General features: G+C 41.8%; 1 protein-coding gene across 3 annotated transcripts in view; it reads right to left on the bottom strand.

The window, feature by feature from the left end:
• Nucleotides 1-18,359, bottom strand: part of GABBR2 (gamma-aminobutyric acid type B receptor subunit 2) — a 261,082-nt gene that overhangs the window by 84,083 nt on the left and 158,640 nt on the right. For all 3 annotated transcript variants that reach the window (XR_004427003.1, XM_033154359.1, XM_033154360.1), the window contains exons 9-11: nt 8,376-8,456; nt 5,758-5,908; nt 3,708-3,840 (exon numbers count right to left, since the gene is read on the bottom strand). Coding sequence is in view for 2 of the 3 variants with exons in the window: in XM_033154359.1 (XP_033010250.1) it covers nt 3,708-3,840; nt 5,758-5,908; nt 8,376-8,456 (365 nt within the window). In the remaining variant the exon portion in view is untranslated. The remainder of the gene's footprint in view (nt 1-3,707; nt 3,841-5,757; nt 5,909-8,375; nt 8,457-18,359) is intronic.

Consider the following 18,359-nt stretch of genomic DNA (forward strand, 5'->3'; position numbering starts at 1 on the left):
TCTTGCCATTTGTCTCCTTATCAACTGGCATGTGTGCAGCACATGTTGAGCACCTCAAATGGCACATATGCAGCACATTGGTGGCTCCATGGCGGCAGCTACTTTCTCAACTAGAAGAGAAAGTTCTCTTCATCACGAGGATAGATGCTGTAGATTGGTCATTGCCATGCCAGGTTGAATGAACATCTGTCTTTTCTCCTTGAATTATATCAGACCCTTAAGACAGATTAAAACACTGATCTTCACATGATAGCATTGGGGTTGCTTAGAAGGAAACATGTTATAATTTCCAATATATCATCCTGAGTTGAGGGGAAGTAGCAGCAGGGCAGAAGACACACACAAAAGATGGGTGTAACTATAATTCCATCTCTGGTTCTTGTTGCAACAGTAAATCCTGTTTAATTCACAAAGCTACTTCGTTCCCTCCACCCCCAATGAGCTGTGTCTGACTGGTGCAAAGGAAGCTTACACAATGTGTGAGCCACCAACTCAAAGGCTGAGACCCTACCTGCCCGCAGACGGTCTTGCCAGAGTAGTGCATGCTCTGGTTATCTCCCGCTTGGACTACTGCAATGCGCTCTACGTGGGCTACCTTTGAAGGTGACCCGAAACCTGCAATTAATCCAGAATGCGGCAGCTAGACTGGTGACTGGGAGTGGCCGCCGGGACCACATAACACCGGTCCTGAGAGATCTGCATTGGCTCCCAGTACGTTTCCGAGCACAATTCAAATGTTGGTGTTGACCTTTAAAGCCTAAACGGCCTCAGTCCTGTATACCTGAAGGAGCGTCTCCACCCCCATCATTCAGCCCGGACACTGAGATCCAGCACCAAGGGCCTTCTGGCGGTTCCCGCACGCGCGAGAAGCAAAGCTACAGGGAACCAGACAGAGGGCCTTCTCGGTAGTGGCGCCCGCCCTGTGGAACGCCCTCCCATCAGGGGTCAGAGAAATAAACAACTACCTGTCATTAGAAAATACCTGAAGGCAGCCCTGTTTAGGGAAGTTTTAATTTGTGACTTTGTATTGTATTTTGGTATTTGTTGGAGGCCGCCCAGAGTGGCTGGGGAGACCCGGCCAGATGGGTGGGGTATAAATAATTATTATTATTATTATTATTATTATTATTATTATTATTATTATTATTATTATTATTATTATTATCAAAGGCAGGCCACCAGTGATGGCAAGGAAGCAAAAAGAGTTTTATTGGGAATTCAATGGATGACCATACAAGATTAGCAGGCTCTTCTCCTTTATGCATGCCTGCTGTAATGTACATACTTAAACTGATTACTCAATAGCAGCCTTAAAGTTTATAATCCAAGACAGAATACATTAACAATAACCACTGAATGCTTATTTATGAAGGATGTGAGGCTAAGCATGATACAGTGGAGGACAAAGACAAACAAATAAGCATTGTTGTCATACTGCTGTTTTCTGGAGCTGCAGAAAGAGCACAGAATTGAGCTTCCTGGGGATCTCAAGTTTCATCTCAAAAGAGAAAAGAAAAGAACAAGCTTCTAGTACTTATAACTGCAAATATATGCTCAAAAGCCAAATAAGATTTTAGTGGTTGGGCTACGTCTTCTGCAGAATGTTAAATGTTTGTATTGTGCTGTTCAAACAGCAGAAGAGCTGTACAAAGAACCAAGTTGTCTTGTTATAACCATTGCCAATATAATCCTAGCTACGCAGGGCATTTTCAGCTGAGAAAGTCATAATGTGACCAAATACTCAATAGACATTGCTTTGCAAAGGCAGTATATCAAGTGTCATTCATGTATAACCAACAGCAACCCTCTCCCCCCTCAAAAAAACAACAACTCCTTCTTCAAGTGCAGAACTAAGATTAAAATTAAGAAAATCTAATGACCATTACCCAAAAGCAAGAGAATGCAAATTGGCATTCAGGAGCTACTATTTTAACTATGCACACAACTAGAAATTATAAAAACCATTAATTCCCAGTGTGTTATATTTAAGGCCCACAAATTATATTGTAAGATATACGATATCTAATTTCCTCTCTCCTACCCACAAATATAAAGTATACTTAATATTTCCACATTCTCCTGATTGTTAGGTAAGGTGTCCTCTTTCAAATATGTGGAGTCCTCAGTTCCTATTGGAATTTCATGCCACACTGAGCATAGGGGTTGTGGTCATTGAGGACTTTAATTGCTCTGTTTGGCATTTGGATGCTAGCATTTCATAGGTCACTTTAAACTGTGCCAACTTTTTAACTTTGCACTTAATGGATTTCCCCCCCACCGAATTGGTTGAAGGATTTTATCAAAAGATACTTACGGCATATGTACGCATTAAAATCAAACATAGTTTGCTAATATATACTAACAGAGGAGCCATGGACTGAATATTCTGTCAGTTTAGACAGTCTTCTCATATTTCCCATGCTTTTAAATGATGCCCTTCATTTTCCCTCCTCCACTTTGTTTCTGATCACACACGTCCCTAGATTATGTTATGGGTCTATGATATACTAATATCTTCCAGGATTCCCTCTCCCCCCCATAAGTAACTTAGGAAACATCCTCAGGCAATGTCACCCCCACCATAAAAGGACTCTCATTTACTTAGACAAAGTGCAAAGTTTCAAGACATTATTTTGGGTGTGAGAAGAAACTATGCCCCCCAACTGCTAGGTGTGAAATGGCTCAACTTCTATATTTAGCAATTCTCCACCCCTCAACTTTGCTAAAATCACATTTTTCTTTACTTCTGTTGTCTGTCTTACAAGGGACCCATGAGTTCTGATTATGCTAGAGACTGGCTTTTAGATTCATAAAAAAGGAGAGGAGCCATTACTTCTTAAGACTCTGAAAATGAGTTATTTGAAACTTAAAAAGCTAGTCACTGCTTTCAAGTTGGTCTTAATGCAGGCATTGTGGCTGAAATTTCAATCTGTCAGCCATTCTTCTTTCTACTGTAGGTTGATGCACAATGTATTAGTAATATTGAATTGACCAGTTGTCCTTAATTAGACACTGATTACTGTAAAGTATTCAAATTTCAAAATGCAGCAATTATATTTGGTCTTAATGGTGGTTTATCTTATAAGACAGATTTACCCAACAACATACTTTAGTCACACAATGGAGTCATACTCCAGTTTTTCACCAAAACACATTGATCTACCCTATCAAGCCAGTGAGAGGACATGGAGATAAAGACATACCCTGCACTTCTTATACCTCTGGTCCCATTATATTCGCACGCATCCGGAAAGGTTGAAAGGGGTCAGAAAATGAAAGTCTGAAGCCAAGCTTGTCAGGGTCACATCAGCTTTCTGCTCAATCAAATGTTTAACCCAACTTCCCTTCCTCGATATGAGAACGTTTGAACAGAATGTGAGATTACTTAGATCACTGCTGCACAGAAAAAGTTTCTTGGAGAAAACACCTGATCACCATCTTCTTGACACAGAATCCTTCCCTCCCTAAATACCACACCTAAACTTCAAAACTGTGAGTTTAAACATTCACTGAAACTCATGCAAGTGCTCCATATTTCTCAGTATTGTGGCTGACTGACTCAAAAAGAATCCTGTTTCTCCCACAAGACGGAAAGCCTATTTTGTGCAGGTAACAGTACCAAAACCAGACGATAGTATGTGGGATGCCTTGTGGGGTGCGAAGCATGAACAACAGCATCTCTGTTAAAACGTTTCAGAGTGACTTACGGTACAAAGTGTCTCAAACGTCTTTTCGGAGACAAAAGATCCATCAAGGCCAAAAAGGAATATTGAGGCATAGGAGAGCATCCCTCCAAGAATGATGAGGTTGTTCATGTAGGGACTGGACATCTTTATCAACCTGTGGAGAGAAGACCGGAAGACAGTCATGAGAAAGCAACCCAAGACTTCGGGTTTCAAGACCTGTGTCGAGCCACTAGCCAGGTGTGAAACTTCTTGATAGTCAGGAAAGCTATGACGCCAAGACTAGTCAGAAGTGAAAGATGGTAAGGCCCAAGGCCAATCCAGTTGCAGGTAGTTCCAAGGGTGGAATGGGTGATACAGGGGTATACTGTGTGTATGACATCTGTATGTTTGTTGCAGTTACACTAATGACTACAACATGGTTCATGAATCAGGGGAGGATGTTAGGATTCTTGCTCCGTGTTTACAGTCATGAGATTGTTGTTTATCACATGGCGGTGTATGTTTTCATTCCACAGAGTGGGAAGTGACGGAGACAGGATGTTGTGTTACTGTGTTCCGTGAATTGGGTCTTTTGTCCTTTGTTCTTTTTCTCTTTGCTGTCTGATGAGAAAGAGGAGGAGCTAAGTCAGAATGCTCCGAGTGTATTATATGTAAATAAACGTAGTTTAGTCAACTTGCTGAGCTATTGAGTCTGTTATGCGAACTGCCAATACTCTGCAGGATCCTAAGCGTGCTAATGCCTGTGATGTTCGGGGCTGAAGAAAGCTTTTGAAGCTCCCGAACGATCGACCAGGAGGGAGAGAACATGCCAGTCGGGCATGTGTCTCTACCAGGGTCCTACACAGTGTAGGATGATCCAAACAGAGGTGTCTTCCAGATGTGGCAACAATGACCACCACTATGAAATCCAGTCCTGTAACATTCTATGTAGTTCATTTCATAGCTGTCTGGGACAAGAAAGCTGGGAGGACAAGAACAGAATCCGGGCAGGGGAGATACCTTCCCCCCAAAGGGAGATCAATGAGAACAAAAATGAACATAAATACATTGTATTAAAGCTGAATATCAGCAAGAACATGAGAATACATGTAACCCATAGTCACCAAATGTCAAATAAACAGTCACATGTAAACAAAATTAACCAGTTGTTTCTAAAAACTGTGTATGTTTTCAATTATTCATTTAGAAGACTTCATTCATGGTCTGGGAACTTGGGTTTATACACTGGGATTGAAATGTATGCCCCATGCGGGGAAAAATTGGAAAAAGAAAATGATGTTGGTGGATGGAAAGACACATGCACACACAAAATAAAATCAGAAAAGAAAAACACCAAGGGCTGGACAGCCCCTAAGTGATTTGCAGGTGCTGGGTGCACCATTTCAGCACACCTGAATGGCTCTGTCTGGGTGAAACCTAAGAATGAACCACCTTAGGCAAGATAACTGAAGCAGCTTTATGTGCAGAATTGTAAAAAATATGCAAATCTCTGTGCTGCTTTATAAATAAGTTTAGATGAGCATTATTATGGTTAAATGTCTTTGATCTCCTTCACTAAAGCAACTCCTTATGCTACACAGTGGTTTAATTAACTGGGGATTATGCTAATAATACACAGTGGAAAACACTAATTTTGATCTAACAGAATAAAAGGATTTAATAAAACGTTCCAACACAAAGATATTGTACAGTAACATCAATTAAGCAGAATTTTTTAAAAAATTAAAAATTGGGCATGATCCAAACAAAGGTAAGCACTTCTATGATATATCAGTTTTGTAGGAAGAGATTTAAGTATGTGCTTAGTTCTTCCTCTGAAATAAAAAAAGACACCCACTCCGATCAACTGCATGTTTACTTGAAATTAAGTCCCGCTGAGTTCGGTTAGACAGCCTCCCCTGGAAATGCAATATACTGCAGTCTTAAGTAGTGAGTAACTTTGAATGGATCATTCCAATTAACTTTGTAAATACCTACCATGTGATCTCTTAATGACAACTGTCCTAATTAAAAGGACTCACAAGAGAGACAATGGAGAGGGGGAAGGGAACAGGCAAATGTAGCTGCTTACTTCTGCTTTCGGTTTTTGATGTTAAAGAACAAAAAAGCACTGGCCATGATCATTCCCAGGATTGTGAGTGCTGAAAGAATACTGTAAAGAGGTAAGGAGATCTTGCGAAGTTGCTTTTGGATAATTGTTCTGTCCTTAGGTGGCTCTTTCCCTGAAATGTCAGCAAGAAAAGAAAGAGTCAACATTATACCCTTGTGAGAAATAAACCACAACCGATAATAATAACAGCAAAACCAAACCCTATTGCCATTCAATTTCTACAAATCAATTTTTTTTATATTACAGACTTTTCCTTAAGGAAAAAAACTCTTACTGAGGTCCTTGAAGTTACCTTTATCTACAAAGTAATGTACTGCAGGCTTTACAAAACAATATGAAGTATAGCAACACATACTCTGCTCCACATTATTTATTTGCAGAAAAGACACAGCTCAGCAGGACATCAGGAGTATCACCAGCTCAAATCCTTCAACTAAAGATGCCAGAGGCGGAACATGGGAATATACGAAATACACGCATGTTCGCAACCACTGATAAATGACCTAAATATTCTGTGTTGCTTGTGGACATATATGCATTTCATTTTTCAAATCATTCCAGAGAATGACAACTGCCATGGCTTTTAAATAAAAACCTTACTCGGTAAAAGTCATGGTTCAAATGATTACTTTATTTAGTCCCCGGGGGGGGGGGGGGGCAACTCCCAAGAGACTGCAATCTACTCACAGAGTTAAAAACTGGCAGTGTTCTACCCCCCTTTTTTGTTGAGGTATTTTTTGGAGGAGGAAAGCCCAGTTTTTTAGGGGTTCAGGGCAAAATGTTGAGCTTTTCTTAGGGGAGACAAACTTGTTGAGCTTCTTTGAGGGAGCCAGTGATCTACCAGTGATCTACCGCAGACATCCAGTGATCTACCGGTAGATCATGATCTACCTGTTGGACGTGCCTGGTCTAACAATATCGTAGACAGCATGGATGTAATGACAGCGAAAGCTGTACGCCATTCTTGCATGGTAGGACCGGACCCTCAAACGACAAATTTCAATGCCTGACGCACCATTAGTATTTAAATAGGAAAGAGGTTATGGCAGTACTGTTCCTCCCATAGTGCTGCTATAGCAGAAGCTGCTGCACACAATCTAGTTTCTGTGCAACCATCAGGAACCACACAGGAGCCTTGTCCCACAGGCTGGTGTTAGTGGCTAAAATGCTGGCCTGTGAACTAGGAGGGCACCAGTTCAAATCTGGTCTCTGCCATGGACTCAAGTGTGACATAGGCAACCCACTGTTTTTTTGATTTAAATTTTTTCCATCTGAAACATGGGTGGATGGGTAAAATATTAACATACACCTACCCATGTGGGCAACCCTTTAAATATTGCTATGTATTTTTTTTTCTGTCTACATCCCCCTTTCTCCCAGCCAGGACCCAATGTAGCTCATAGAATGAATTAAAACAAACACAGCTAAAACAAACACAATAGATATAAATAATTAGAATGAGACAAGTAACTCCCACTGAAACCACCACGGGGAAAAGAACCATTTAAAGGAGTGGAGAGCACAAACACCTACTTTCAGGAAACCCTGCCCCAACAGCCAATGAGTGCCCCCAGGGCTGTCTGCACAAGGAAGGAAAGCAGAGGAGGCCAGACCTGCCTCCCCCATGGAATTGAGTTCCACAGACCTCACCAAACATACCTGTGTCGTGTGGTGGGGCTGAGTTCAAAGTCAGGGAGGTCCTTCAGACAGCCTGGACCCAAGCTGTATAGGGCTTTGTGCATCATAACCACGATATAACCAGCAAGATAATGTAGGCGAACTCTTTTAAATGCTGAGTGTTTAATATAAATGTGCTTGTGAGTATACACCAGGTTTCCTCAACCTCGGCCCTCCAGATGTTTTGAGACTACAATTCCCATCATCCCTGACCACTGCTCCTGCTAGTTAGGGATTATTGGAGTTGTAGGCCAAAAACATCTGGAGGGGCGAGGTTGAGGAAGCCTGGTATACACCTAACATCATGCCTCCTTGATGCTTCCCTTTACAGCTGATTAAAACTAGCCCCCCCCCCCCTGCAGTGGGGGACGATGACATGAGAGTGGGGGGGAGCTCTGAGTCTGGTGAATGCATATTTTGCAAGAGTAATAGTTTATGATTGCACCTTTTGTGATAAGGATTTGAACCCAAGCACAAGTGCTACGCACAGATATAGATTTACTCAATGTCTATTGGATTGGATTCTCTGAAAGTACCTAAGGGCTGGTTTGCTGGTTGCACAGAATGGGGTGGTATATTCCGGACTGTACCACTTCAGCCTACAGGTGCCATAAATTTGAATGTTCCTTTACATAAGAAGCTCCCAGCATGCCTCTCTCTCATGGAGAGGCCTATGCCTGATGTACTAAAGAACTTTTCCCTTTAAATGTGGGATCATTACAAAATATTCCACACATACTAACCTGCAGTCTGAAGCGGCACAGTCTAAATACTACATTATTGAGCCGGTTTTACTCTGTGGCGGTAGTGAAACATTTCTGTTTGCTGCATTCCATGTGACATAAAAATTATACAGAAAGCTATAGTATCATTCCTTTCCCTCTTCAGTATTCCTGCCTTACCGTGGAATTTGATGGTGTTGTTAATCATTTCCAGTGAATCAAGTATAGCATTATATTCCCCCACCTTCACTTCCTTTTTGTCTGTGGAGAAACAAACAAATGGGATTGTTTAGTCAGCTCACATATTCTTCATTTCTAATAGCTGCTATATTTACCTTTCTGTCTCTCGCATTGTTGCTGTACCTGCCATCGAGGTAGCATGTGAAATGACTCAGAGAAACTAATGGAGCTAGAGTTGTGGCAAAATTTTAAAGCAGCGCTGGTAACAATATTGAACAGTTACTGCAATTCAAAGCACTGCAAGCTTATATTACGCTACCCCCAATGTTATTTAAAATTCTTCTGGCTATTAATTAATACTTTTTCGAGTCTCGGGGGAACGCTGACAAACTTGTCCTGAAAGCCAGCGGCTGGAGTGCATTCCAGAAGGAAACCCCAAAACAGTGTGCATATCATGGGGTTCCCAAGCCATTACAAGAAACTCCAACATGCAACCAATCCAAGCAGTAGTCCTGACAACCATTTCAAATCTCCAACAAGGGCTAGGCAAGCAAAGAGGAAGGATTCTGAAGTGACAGGGAAGAATAAGGAACAAGCAAAACCCCAAGAACAGCCTAAAGCTAAAGTAATAGGCCACCACCTGAAAAACTCTAATGCAAGCCTATGCAGGCTTGCCAAGAATTGTCATCACAGCAAATCAGGCAACAACTGTACTAAAAGCACAAGGCATTAAAACTACATGGCTAAATTGATCTAGCCAAGGATTTTGACCCTGACATCTAGTTCTTAAGCCATAGAACTAGGAATCCAGTTTACCTGGGATTTGTTCAGTGTGCATAAGCACTTCTGAGTGCATTGCTGGCGGTAAGGAAAAAATATGTATATAAAGGAAAATTCCCTGGATGCCAAGATGCAGGTTTGGGGCAAGTACTCTTTGGTGTGAGTATCCAACCAGAGATTTAAATTCACAACATATGCAGCAAAGTAAAGCATGAAAATATAGGCTGTTAGACCTCTAAAATATCCCCTTCTATGTTTTCTTTCCCCGGCATTGAAAAAGGACTATGTTTGGTATGTTAAAAATGGTTTACTTACTCTCCAGCGGTCAGATTCATGCTTTCCACAGAACATTCAGAAAAAGGCTGCACAAGCAGTGAAACTTGGCTTAGTTACAGTGGTGAATGTTCCTAAATTATTGGTATAGGAACTCAAAGAGAGGCTTGTTAGAACCATGCAGTCTGAGCTTGGAGCAACCAGCTCAGACCACTTTACACACTGAGCTTCTCAGGTAGACTGGGAGAAATCAACAGTTCCTCCCAAGGTGAGGCAAGCCTGGTGGGGCAACTTACTTTATGGTCTTAACCCCTTTTATGCAACAATTAGACATAAACATGTTGGCTATATAAGGCACAAACATGACAAGGCCTCCATATTCACAACTCTGTAACCCCCCAGTGACTAGAGCTTATTGTACTGTGCTGGAGGCCATTCCTGAAGGTTTGGAATATGGCATATCTAGCAACACTTTGAATCTGGATCACAGTGTTTATTGTCTAATTGTTTGGTTGTAAGTTGCTTTTGGTCTAGGAATCTGCATAATTCTTGTTGTCTCGTCAGATCTCAGTTCTTAATATTTTTAGTGGCACGGAACATCTGTAGTGTGGATACAACATTCATTCCCAAGTGTTCATGCTGGTGTGCAGTAAGAGAAATGTGCTGTGATAATACATTTAATTGCTTAAATGGGTACAGTGAGCTCAAAGAATCCACCCACAAGGAAGGCTGCCTGTTGTGTCTCTGTGACTCTTAACTGCTCTTGCCTTGCCTTCTCCAAAAGGACCTCAACAGGGTAAGTTCTGAACATTCTGTCACTTCCATTGAGGCAGAATTACCCAGTGGAGGCTGCCCACTGCCCTTCTGTGTGAATCGCGGCACAGGGCATCCCTTTCTCCAATGAAGAGGCATCCTCACAACAGTAAATTGCACAGGTAAAATAGGGAGGCTGTTTTCATTTGGGGAGAGATAGCATTCCTCAGTCATGAGAAGTCTGTGAAGCAGCAAGAAAGGAAAGGAGATCTAAGTTGGGGAAAGGGGGGTGAAGTTGCTGTCTGGCTGTCCAGAGCTGGAGCTGTGAGGAGCAGGAGTATAAACAAACAAGTGGGAACCCGTAACAAAATTTCACAGTCGCTGTATTCCAAACCCCTGATAGGAGTGCTTCTGTTTAGGACTTGAGTCTGGAACTGAGTCATGCAAAGGATCTGAACATGGGCATTTGTTGCTATATAGATAGGGAGGGGTGCATACCATGTAGAGGGGGGGAAATTCACCTCTTGGTTCACTTCCCCGCTCACTGGGATTCTAATGCCAGGATACTATAAGCTCTTGGGGATTTAAGCAGGCCAATTCACTCTCTTCTCCTCTAATTCCCTTGTTTTGGCATAGCCCTATCTTGCTTCCAGAGTTATAGGTTATTAAACTAGTAGATACTTCCTGTAAAGTTGCAGGGAATAATATATCAGCTGGGATTGTTATGCAACTAAGAACAAGAACCAATTGCTGGTGGGGAATGCGGCAATTCAAGGTGCATGTAACAGCATCTGGAAGCGTTCAGCTCCTCTGCAGGGCTGTGAATCTTTCCTCAGGATAATTAAACTGAGGTTTAAAAAACCTTGGTGCTCTTATTCACACTGACTAAGAAACAAAATAGCTAAGTAACCTATAAATACTACTACAAAGGGAGAGAGATAAATGTATGATAAAATTGGGTAAAAAAGGCACTTCCTACCTGCCAGAAAACTGATAAGAAGGGCTAAAATATCAGTGAGACATCTGTGGCCAGCAGAGATAAGAAATGTTTAGGCATATCGAGATGAAATATAAGTTATTCCAGTGAGCCAGTTACTAGATAAAGATGGTAAAGCTGTCAGTCACGATAAAGTAAAGAAAGACAATAACGAAATGTATCAGCTTAACATTTTAGGGAAAAGCTCTGTGGTTTTTTGTTGTTTTTTTTTAACTGAACTGAAGTATTTGTCCTCCTTGCAATTAAGTAGGAACGGAAAAAGAGTTAACAAAGTCAGTAAAAGTAAAGCAGAAGATCAGTTTGAAATACACATGTGAATTTCCAGTGTTAATACTATGGCCATAATCTGGCCAAGATTCGCCCCAGGTTTTCTTTTCTTTTTTTAATGTCCCATTGATTTCAATAGGAAAAATTAGATCCAAATGTCCCTGCACCTTCCAGCCACTTCTGAGAGAAGTGCAAGTATGGAACACCAGGAGTCTTACACCTTGTGTTGCCATTCTACGGAGTTGGGTCAGCAGGCTATCCTCTATTTGGGTGGGACAGCATCTCAGCACCAAACAGCTGGTCAACACAATGGACCAGAGTTATAGCCCACAAAAGAGAGATACTGTTTCAGATTATTGCAGCTCAGGCCTGGAATTTGTTAACCCCCCCCCCCCCCCCCCCCCCCCGTAGCTACCAATTCCCTTTATGGCCTAGAAGGTCCCCCCCCCCATTAAATTGGCATTTTATTTTGTTTTGTTTTATTGGTATTGAAATATACTCGGAGTCAAGTGTGGATTTCAGGCTCTTTATTCAGCTCATTTTAGCGAGGAATGCAGTTTCCCCAAAATGTCTGCTTTATATACACTATTTACACAATGGGCCCCACGTGATTGGCTGATTCCGGGATATTCCTGTATGCCAATCGGGTTGCGGTTTCACTTCCACCTGGAGCTGGATTGGGTGGCTCCTGCGGACCAATCAGACTGCTGCATTCTGGATCCTATTGTTCTAGGACCAATCAAGACTGCTGCATTCTGAATCCTATTGTTCTAGGACCAATCAGACTGCTGCATTTTGGATCCTATTCAACTCAGTACATAACAGGTATTCAACCACTTTTAAAACCCTTTGACCCTCTTTTTTCACTTTGTCATGACTGCCAACAAATAACTCAAAACCTTTTTGTTTCCTATACCAGTTCACCTTTCAGTAGCTATAACAAGGGATAAAAACAGGCAAAACGGACCACAGAGCATCAATTTAAAAAGGAGGCATTATTCAGCTATTGAAGCTTTTTACCCAATACAGTGGTACCTCGAGTTACAAATGCCTAAGGTTACAAACGCTTCAGGTTACAAACTCCGCTAACCTGGAAGAGTTACCTCGAGTTCAGAACTTTGCCCCAGGATGAGAACGTAAATCGTGTTCCGGCGGAACGCCTCTAGTTAAGAACAGTTTCAGGTTAAGAACGAATTAAGTTCATAACTAGAGGTATTACGGTAATAGACTGCAACCTTTGCTTACTCATAAGGCTTGTGGTTTCACTTTAAGTAGCATTGGTTATTGTCGCTTTCAGGAGGTTATAGTTCCATTCTCTAACCAATACCTTGCCAATTACTGTGTCCCTTTGTTTCCCCAGTTAGCACAGATCTCACTACACTCCAGAGGAAATTACACATAGTCTTCAACTTGGTCTTCACTTCCTCCTCTTAGGATTGCAGCTATGGTGACAATCCACCCTCTTATTTGCCTATAATAATTTTGAGCCAATCGGATGAGGCAGAGCATCCATTAAATGACCAATCAAAACCCAACACCCCCTTGATGCCTTTGATTCTGAATACAAAACCCGCAATTGCCCCAAGTATAGCCACCCCCTTTGTTGACAATAGGCTACAGTGACAGTTTAACTGACACTTTGCAGCCTGCTAGTCTGCCTTTGATAAAATAATGCATCCTTCTATAATTTTCCTCCAGGAAAGAACAAAAGTCACTTTGGTTCACAGCTAACCCTTTACATGCACCGTATTGTTTCAAACGTTGTAACATCCTTATAATAAATGTTACCACATAAGCAAGATATTACAAATCATTGTTTTCCTTTATGGAAAACACTTCCCATTAGATCTAATTAAACACCAATATAATGGATTCTAAACTAAGAATAATGGCTGCAACTAATTACACAACAATCATAAATACAGAACCTTTCTTTGTAACTGAAGACTCCATGTCTGCTGGTAAAAGTATTTCTACTGCCTATTTTAGATTCGCTATCAGACTCGGGAGCTTTTCAATGACCGGGAGGGGGGGAAACCCTGCACATTATTCTCATATGGAAAATTGTAACTTCCCCCATTGGCATCAACCTGTTAAGTCACACACAGATATGCCAGCAATCCTGGAACTGAAATTTCCATCACAGACAAACCATGAACCTGGGTTCTGATGACACACTTTAAATAGTCATGGCGTCCTTCAAAGGATCATTGGAACAGCTGTTTGTTATGGGTGCTGGGCATTGTTAGGAGACCCCTATTCCCCTCACAGAGCTACAAATTCTAGAATGGTTTAACCGTCAATCCTTCTTCCCAAAGAACTCAGGGGAAGAATTCACAGATCTCCAGCAAAGCACACACACACACACACAAATCCAATTTCTGGAGGGGTCAGGCCTTTACTCCCCTAAAGATTGTTGGGCATGCTGCCTATGTAAGAAATGGAATTGCTTGCAGAATAAATCTGCAGGCCTATTGAGATACATTTTTTAGTTTTCCATTAATATGAGTGGAAAAGACTAGCAACTCACCAGCCTTCGAGGATACAATGGTATTTGTAAAGTTCATGATATAGCAGGCTGTAATAGTTTTAGTTCCCTATTTCAACATTCAGTGTCACTGACATATTTATTTCAGTGATACTGATCTCAACAGATATACCCTTAAGGTTTGCTGTCTATAGAGTTTTCTGTCTTCAATAGTGTTGTTTCTCATGATTTTGCTTTAGAGAGAATGTATGATTTTTGTTTGTTTCTTTATTTCATAAAAATTATACGCTGCTTGATTGTAAAACCAACAACCACCTCAAAGCAGTTTTCTTTTTCTCACCACCCTGGAAGAAGGCCACTTTTCAGAAACTCTCTAAATATTCACCAGTGGCAGTGGGGTGATTGCCAGCCCCATACCCTAGGCCTGCCATATTTGTCCTGAATCTTATGCAAGTCAATAAAAAAATCACCAACTTTCAAGTCAACAAATTTGGTGTCTTGCACCAGCTGCAAAACCAAAAACAACCAGTTTCAGAGACCATTTGCTCACAATGTTAGTTTAGATAGGGGAGAATTAGTGGGGCCATAATCATGGCAAATGTTCTTTGATACTCCACGACAATGGAGATTGTTTTTTATAGCATGATCTCACTTAAGTCTTCTGAATATGGGTTAACCAGACTTACCCCCACCCCATTAAGGACGATGTGATTTAAGTGTTTGTGAAAGGGAGCAAAGGAACACACTACAGCTTTCAAATGCGACACAGAGCTGACTTTCTGGGCTCTGCAACCCAGATGTTGGGCAGTGGATTTGGCTGTCTGTTGGCAGCTTAAACTGTTCCTCCACTTATACTCAGTCTGTAAAAAGGTAAAGTAGGACCCCTGACCATCAGGTCCAGTCGTGTCCGACTCTGGGGTTGCAGCGCTCATCTCGCTCTATAGGCCGAGGTAGCCGGCGTTTGTCCGCAGACAGCTTCCGGGTCATGTGGCCAGCATAACAAAGCCGCTTCTGGCAAACCAGAGCAGCGCACGGAAATGCCGTTTACCTTCCCACTGGAACGGTCCTATTTATCTTCTTGCACTCTGACGTGCTTTCGAACTGCTAGGTGATCAGGAGCTGGGACTGAGCAACGGGAGCTCACCCTGTGACAGGGATTCGAACCGCCAACCTTCTGATCAGCAAGCCCTAGGCTCTGTGGCTTAACCCACAGCGCCACCTGGGTCCCTATACTCAGTCTGTAAATAAACTCAAATACAGTGGGTTAAGAACTTAATTTGATCTGGAGGCTTGTTCTTAACCTGAAACTGTTCTTAACCTGAAGCACCACTTTAGCTAATGTGACCTCCCGCTGCCGCTGTGCCACCAGAGCACGATTTCTGTTCTTATCCTGAAGCAAAGTTCTTAACCTGAAGCGTTATTTCTGGGTTAGCGGAGTCTGCAACCTGAAGCGTATGTAACCTGAAGCATATGTAACCTGAGGTACCACTGTATTTAAAAGTGCCATAAACTTCCAGTAACCTCCTTCAAAGGTGGGTAGCCGTGTTGGTCTGCCATAGTCGAAACAAAATAGGAAATAGGAAATTTCCAGGTGCTACTGGAAAGAATTTCCTATTTTGTTTCGACTCCTTCAAAGGGAAAACTGAACCAGGGTTAAGTGCTGTGCCCCTGGAACTTCTCACTTCTTGGGGTACTGGGGTGAGCACAGCAATACACAACCTCATGCATTTTAGCCTTTAACTTGCAGACAAGGTCATTTATCCCTTAAAAAGGAAGGCATTTTAGTGAGCAATTCCACAAAAGTGGCAGATGGGCTGTTTCTTCATCTTGTTGCAAACTGCAGTTTTCTTTGGCTGCTGTAGTCATTCTCTCTTCCAAAGTACTGCTGAGTTATGTACCCTGTTCTCATTACTAAACTGTTGGGGATTTCATAACAAGCTACCCCAATAAACTAGGCAGACACACTTGGATACAAATAGCTTTGTCATAAACCAACAGGCCAGCCAGAAACAACTATTCTTCTGGCATTATTTGACCATTTTGGAACATCCTATTCAAGAGCCCTCTGAAAACAGCATTGATCTACTTTAATCTTACAAAACACCATCAGTCCTACAAAACAACAACACGCACCTTTTCATGCTACCCTCTAAAAATCCCACATTAAATAACATCTAAGCAAGGAATAAAGAGTTTCACAGAGTATGATCTTTGTTACTGATACAGGGAATGACTACAACAGCCAAAGAAAACTGCTGTTTGCAACCAAGGTATTTTCTCTACAGTATTATTCTTTGGGTCAATGTCACAAACTATCCTAATTCTAGACCTAAGAAACCTAGACCTATGCACCAGATCTAGGGAAAAGTTTTGTACATATTAATTTCGAAGCAACACTGATCAAATTTTATTTTAAATAACTAATTAAAAATGGGAAGGCATGACACTGAAATCACAAAGTTATCTCATCCAGATCACGTCTTTTACACAATTCAATAGCTCTACATAATGCAGCTCTTTTCAACCTGTAAATAAAATTAACTACTTCGCCACACACTCCAGCACCAACTCAGCCATTGTTGATTTCCCACGGGCAACAAAGATTAAATAACGGATTTATAAGAGAAGATTCTTGTGATCAAAAGGATTAGTTATGAGAGGGTGTTTGATAGATGAGCAGCAGCAGGCAGAAACATTCCGCTGCAGAACTATTTCTGGCTTTAGCCTAGCAGATTAAGTAATTTACAATTAAAAAATTCAGAAAAAACAGCTTCTTTCCAGCACTTCAGTTAACAGGCAAGAAGGGAGAGTTGCAAGTGCCATCTCCCGTGATCCTCCATATAATGGGAAAGATCTCACACACACCCCAATTTTTGTTACCTAAAGGAGAAATGGATACCCTCTAAAAATTCTTCTTCGCAAAAGGTGGGCAGCTGGTGGTGCCAATCAGAAAGATCTACCTAAGTAAAATACCCCCAATGTTGCTTTATGGGGTGGAAATTTGGGGATGGAATCTGAATATCCTCCAAAGACTGGAGTCCTTGCAAAACCTTTTGACAAGAAAGATCTTGGGCCTCCCTAATGGGACAATGGCGGCCCAACTGAGAATGGAATTGGGCCTACCATCCACCGTAGCAAGAGTCCATATCAGGATAATTACCTTCTACAAATCGCTTGCTGAAACTCCAAATTCTCTTCGCAAGTATCTGAAGAAGTGTGTATCTGAAGAAGTGTGCATGCACACGAAAGCTCATACCAGGAACAAACTCAGTTGGTCTCTAAGGTGCTACTAGAAAGAATTTTCGATTTTGTTTTGACTATGGCAGACCAACACGGCTACCCACCTGTATCCAAATTCTCTATTAGCCAAACAAGCCTTCTTAGCCTTCACCGGCAGCAGCACCTGGTCAAGAGGCATGAAGTCCATCTGTCATCACTACTCCCTTCCAGATTTCACCGCCCTATCCTCATGGGACAAAGACAAAATTCGCGACTGGATTCTTGCTAGGGATGCTGCCCTTGATCAAGAACTATCTAATGCGGCCAGACTCTCCACGTGGTTCCCTCGTGTGAAGGTAGTTAGATCTCTGGCCCACTATTTGAGTGATCTGATAAATCCTGCGCTAAGAAGGGCCTTTATACTAGCTCGATTTTATGCCATTCCCACAGCATTCTTACAGGGTGTATTTCCCAATACTCCTCTGGATCTTTGACTCTGCCCATGCAACAAAGGAAAGATAGAGGACTTCATTCACTTCTTCCTCTACTGCCCACTATATGCCTCAATAAGACCTAGGCTTCTCCCTCTAATCCCGCTGACTATCGCCAGGGACGTTGACCGCATGAAATACTTACTGGCGGATGCCAACCCCTTGATCTCATGTGGAGTGGCCATCTACATATTACAGGCCCTGAAACTCAGGACCACCTTTTTGGCTAACTTCCCTTAGCCTTAGTCCTATGTACCTTCCTGACATGGACTCTGTTGTCATGCCCTGCTATTGCTCTTTATTTTATTTGTATTTTCCAACACGATTTTACCTCCAATGTTTTAACTGTATCTGTTGTATTTTTTGTATAATTGTGCCAGGCCACTGCCTGGTCTTTTACTATGTGCTATGGCCATATGGCTAATGCAATAAATAAATTGATGATGATGGGATACCCTCTATTATTTTCAGGGTCTGTCTTGACTCTGCACTGGATAGTGGTTCAGGAATTTGGAAGTGTATTTGCTGCAAAAATGAATTAACTAAAAAATAGTTGGGCAAGGCCATCATCTATCAGTTAAAAGGCTTCTCAGAACAGAAGCGTGAGGACTTAGGTGTCCAATTTCTCTACACTACGCATAATTGTATATACCTCTATCATGTTACCCCTTACTGACCTATACCCAAAACTAAAAATCCCCAAATGTCATCAGAGG

Source organism: Lacerta agilis, chromosome 7, assembly GCF_009819535.1.
Source record: "Lacerta agilis isolate rLacAgi1 chromosome 7, rLacAgi1.pri, whole genome shotgun sequence".
Lineage (NCBI taxonomy): Eukaryota > Metazoa > Chordata > Lepidosauria > Squamata > Lacertidae > Lacerta > Lacerta agilis.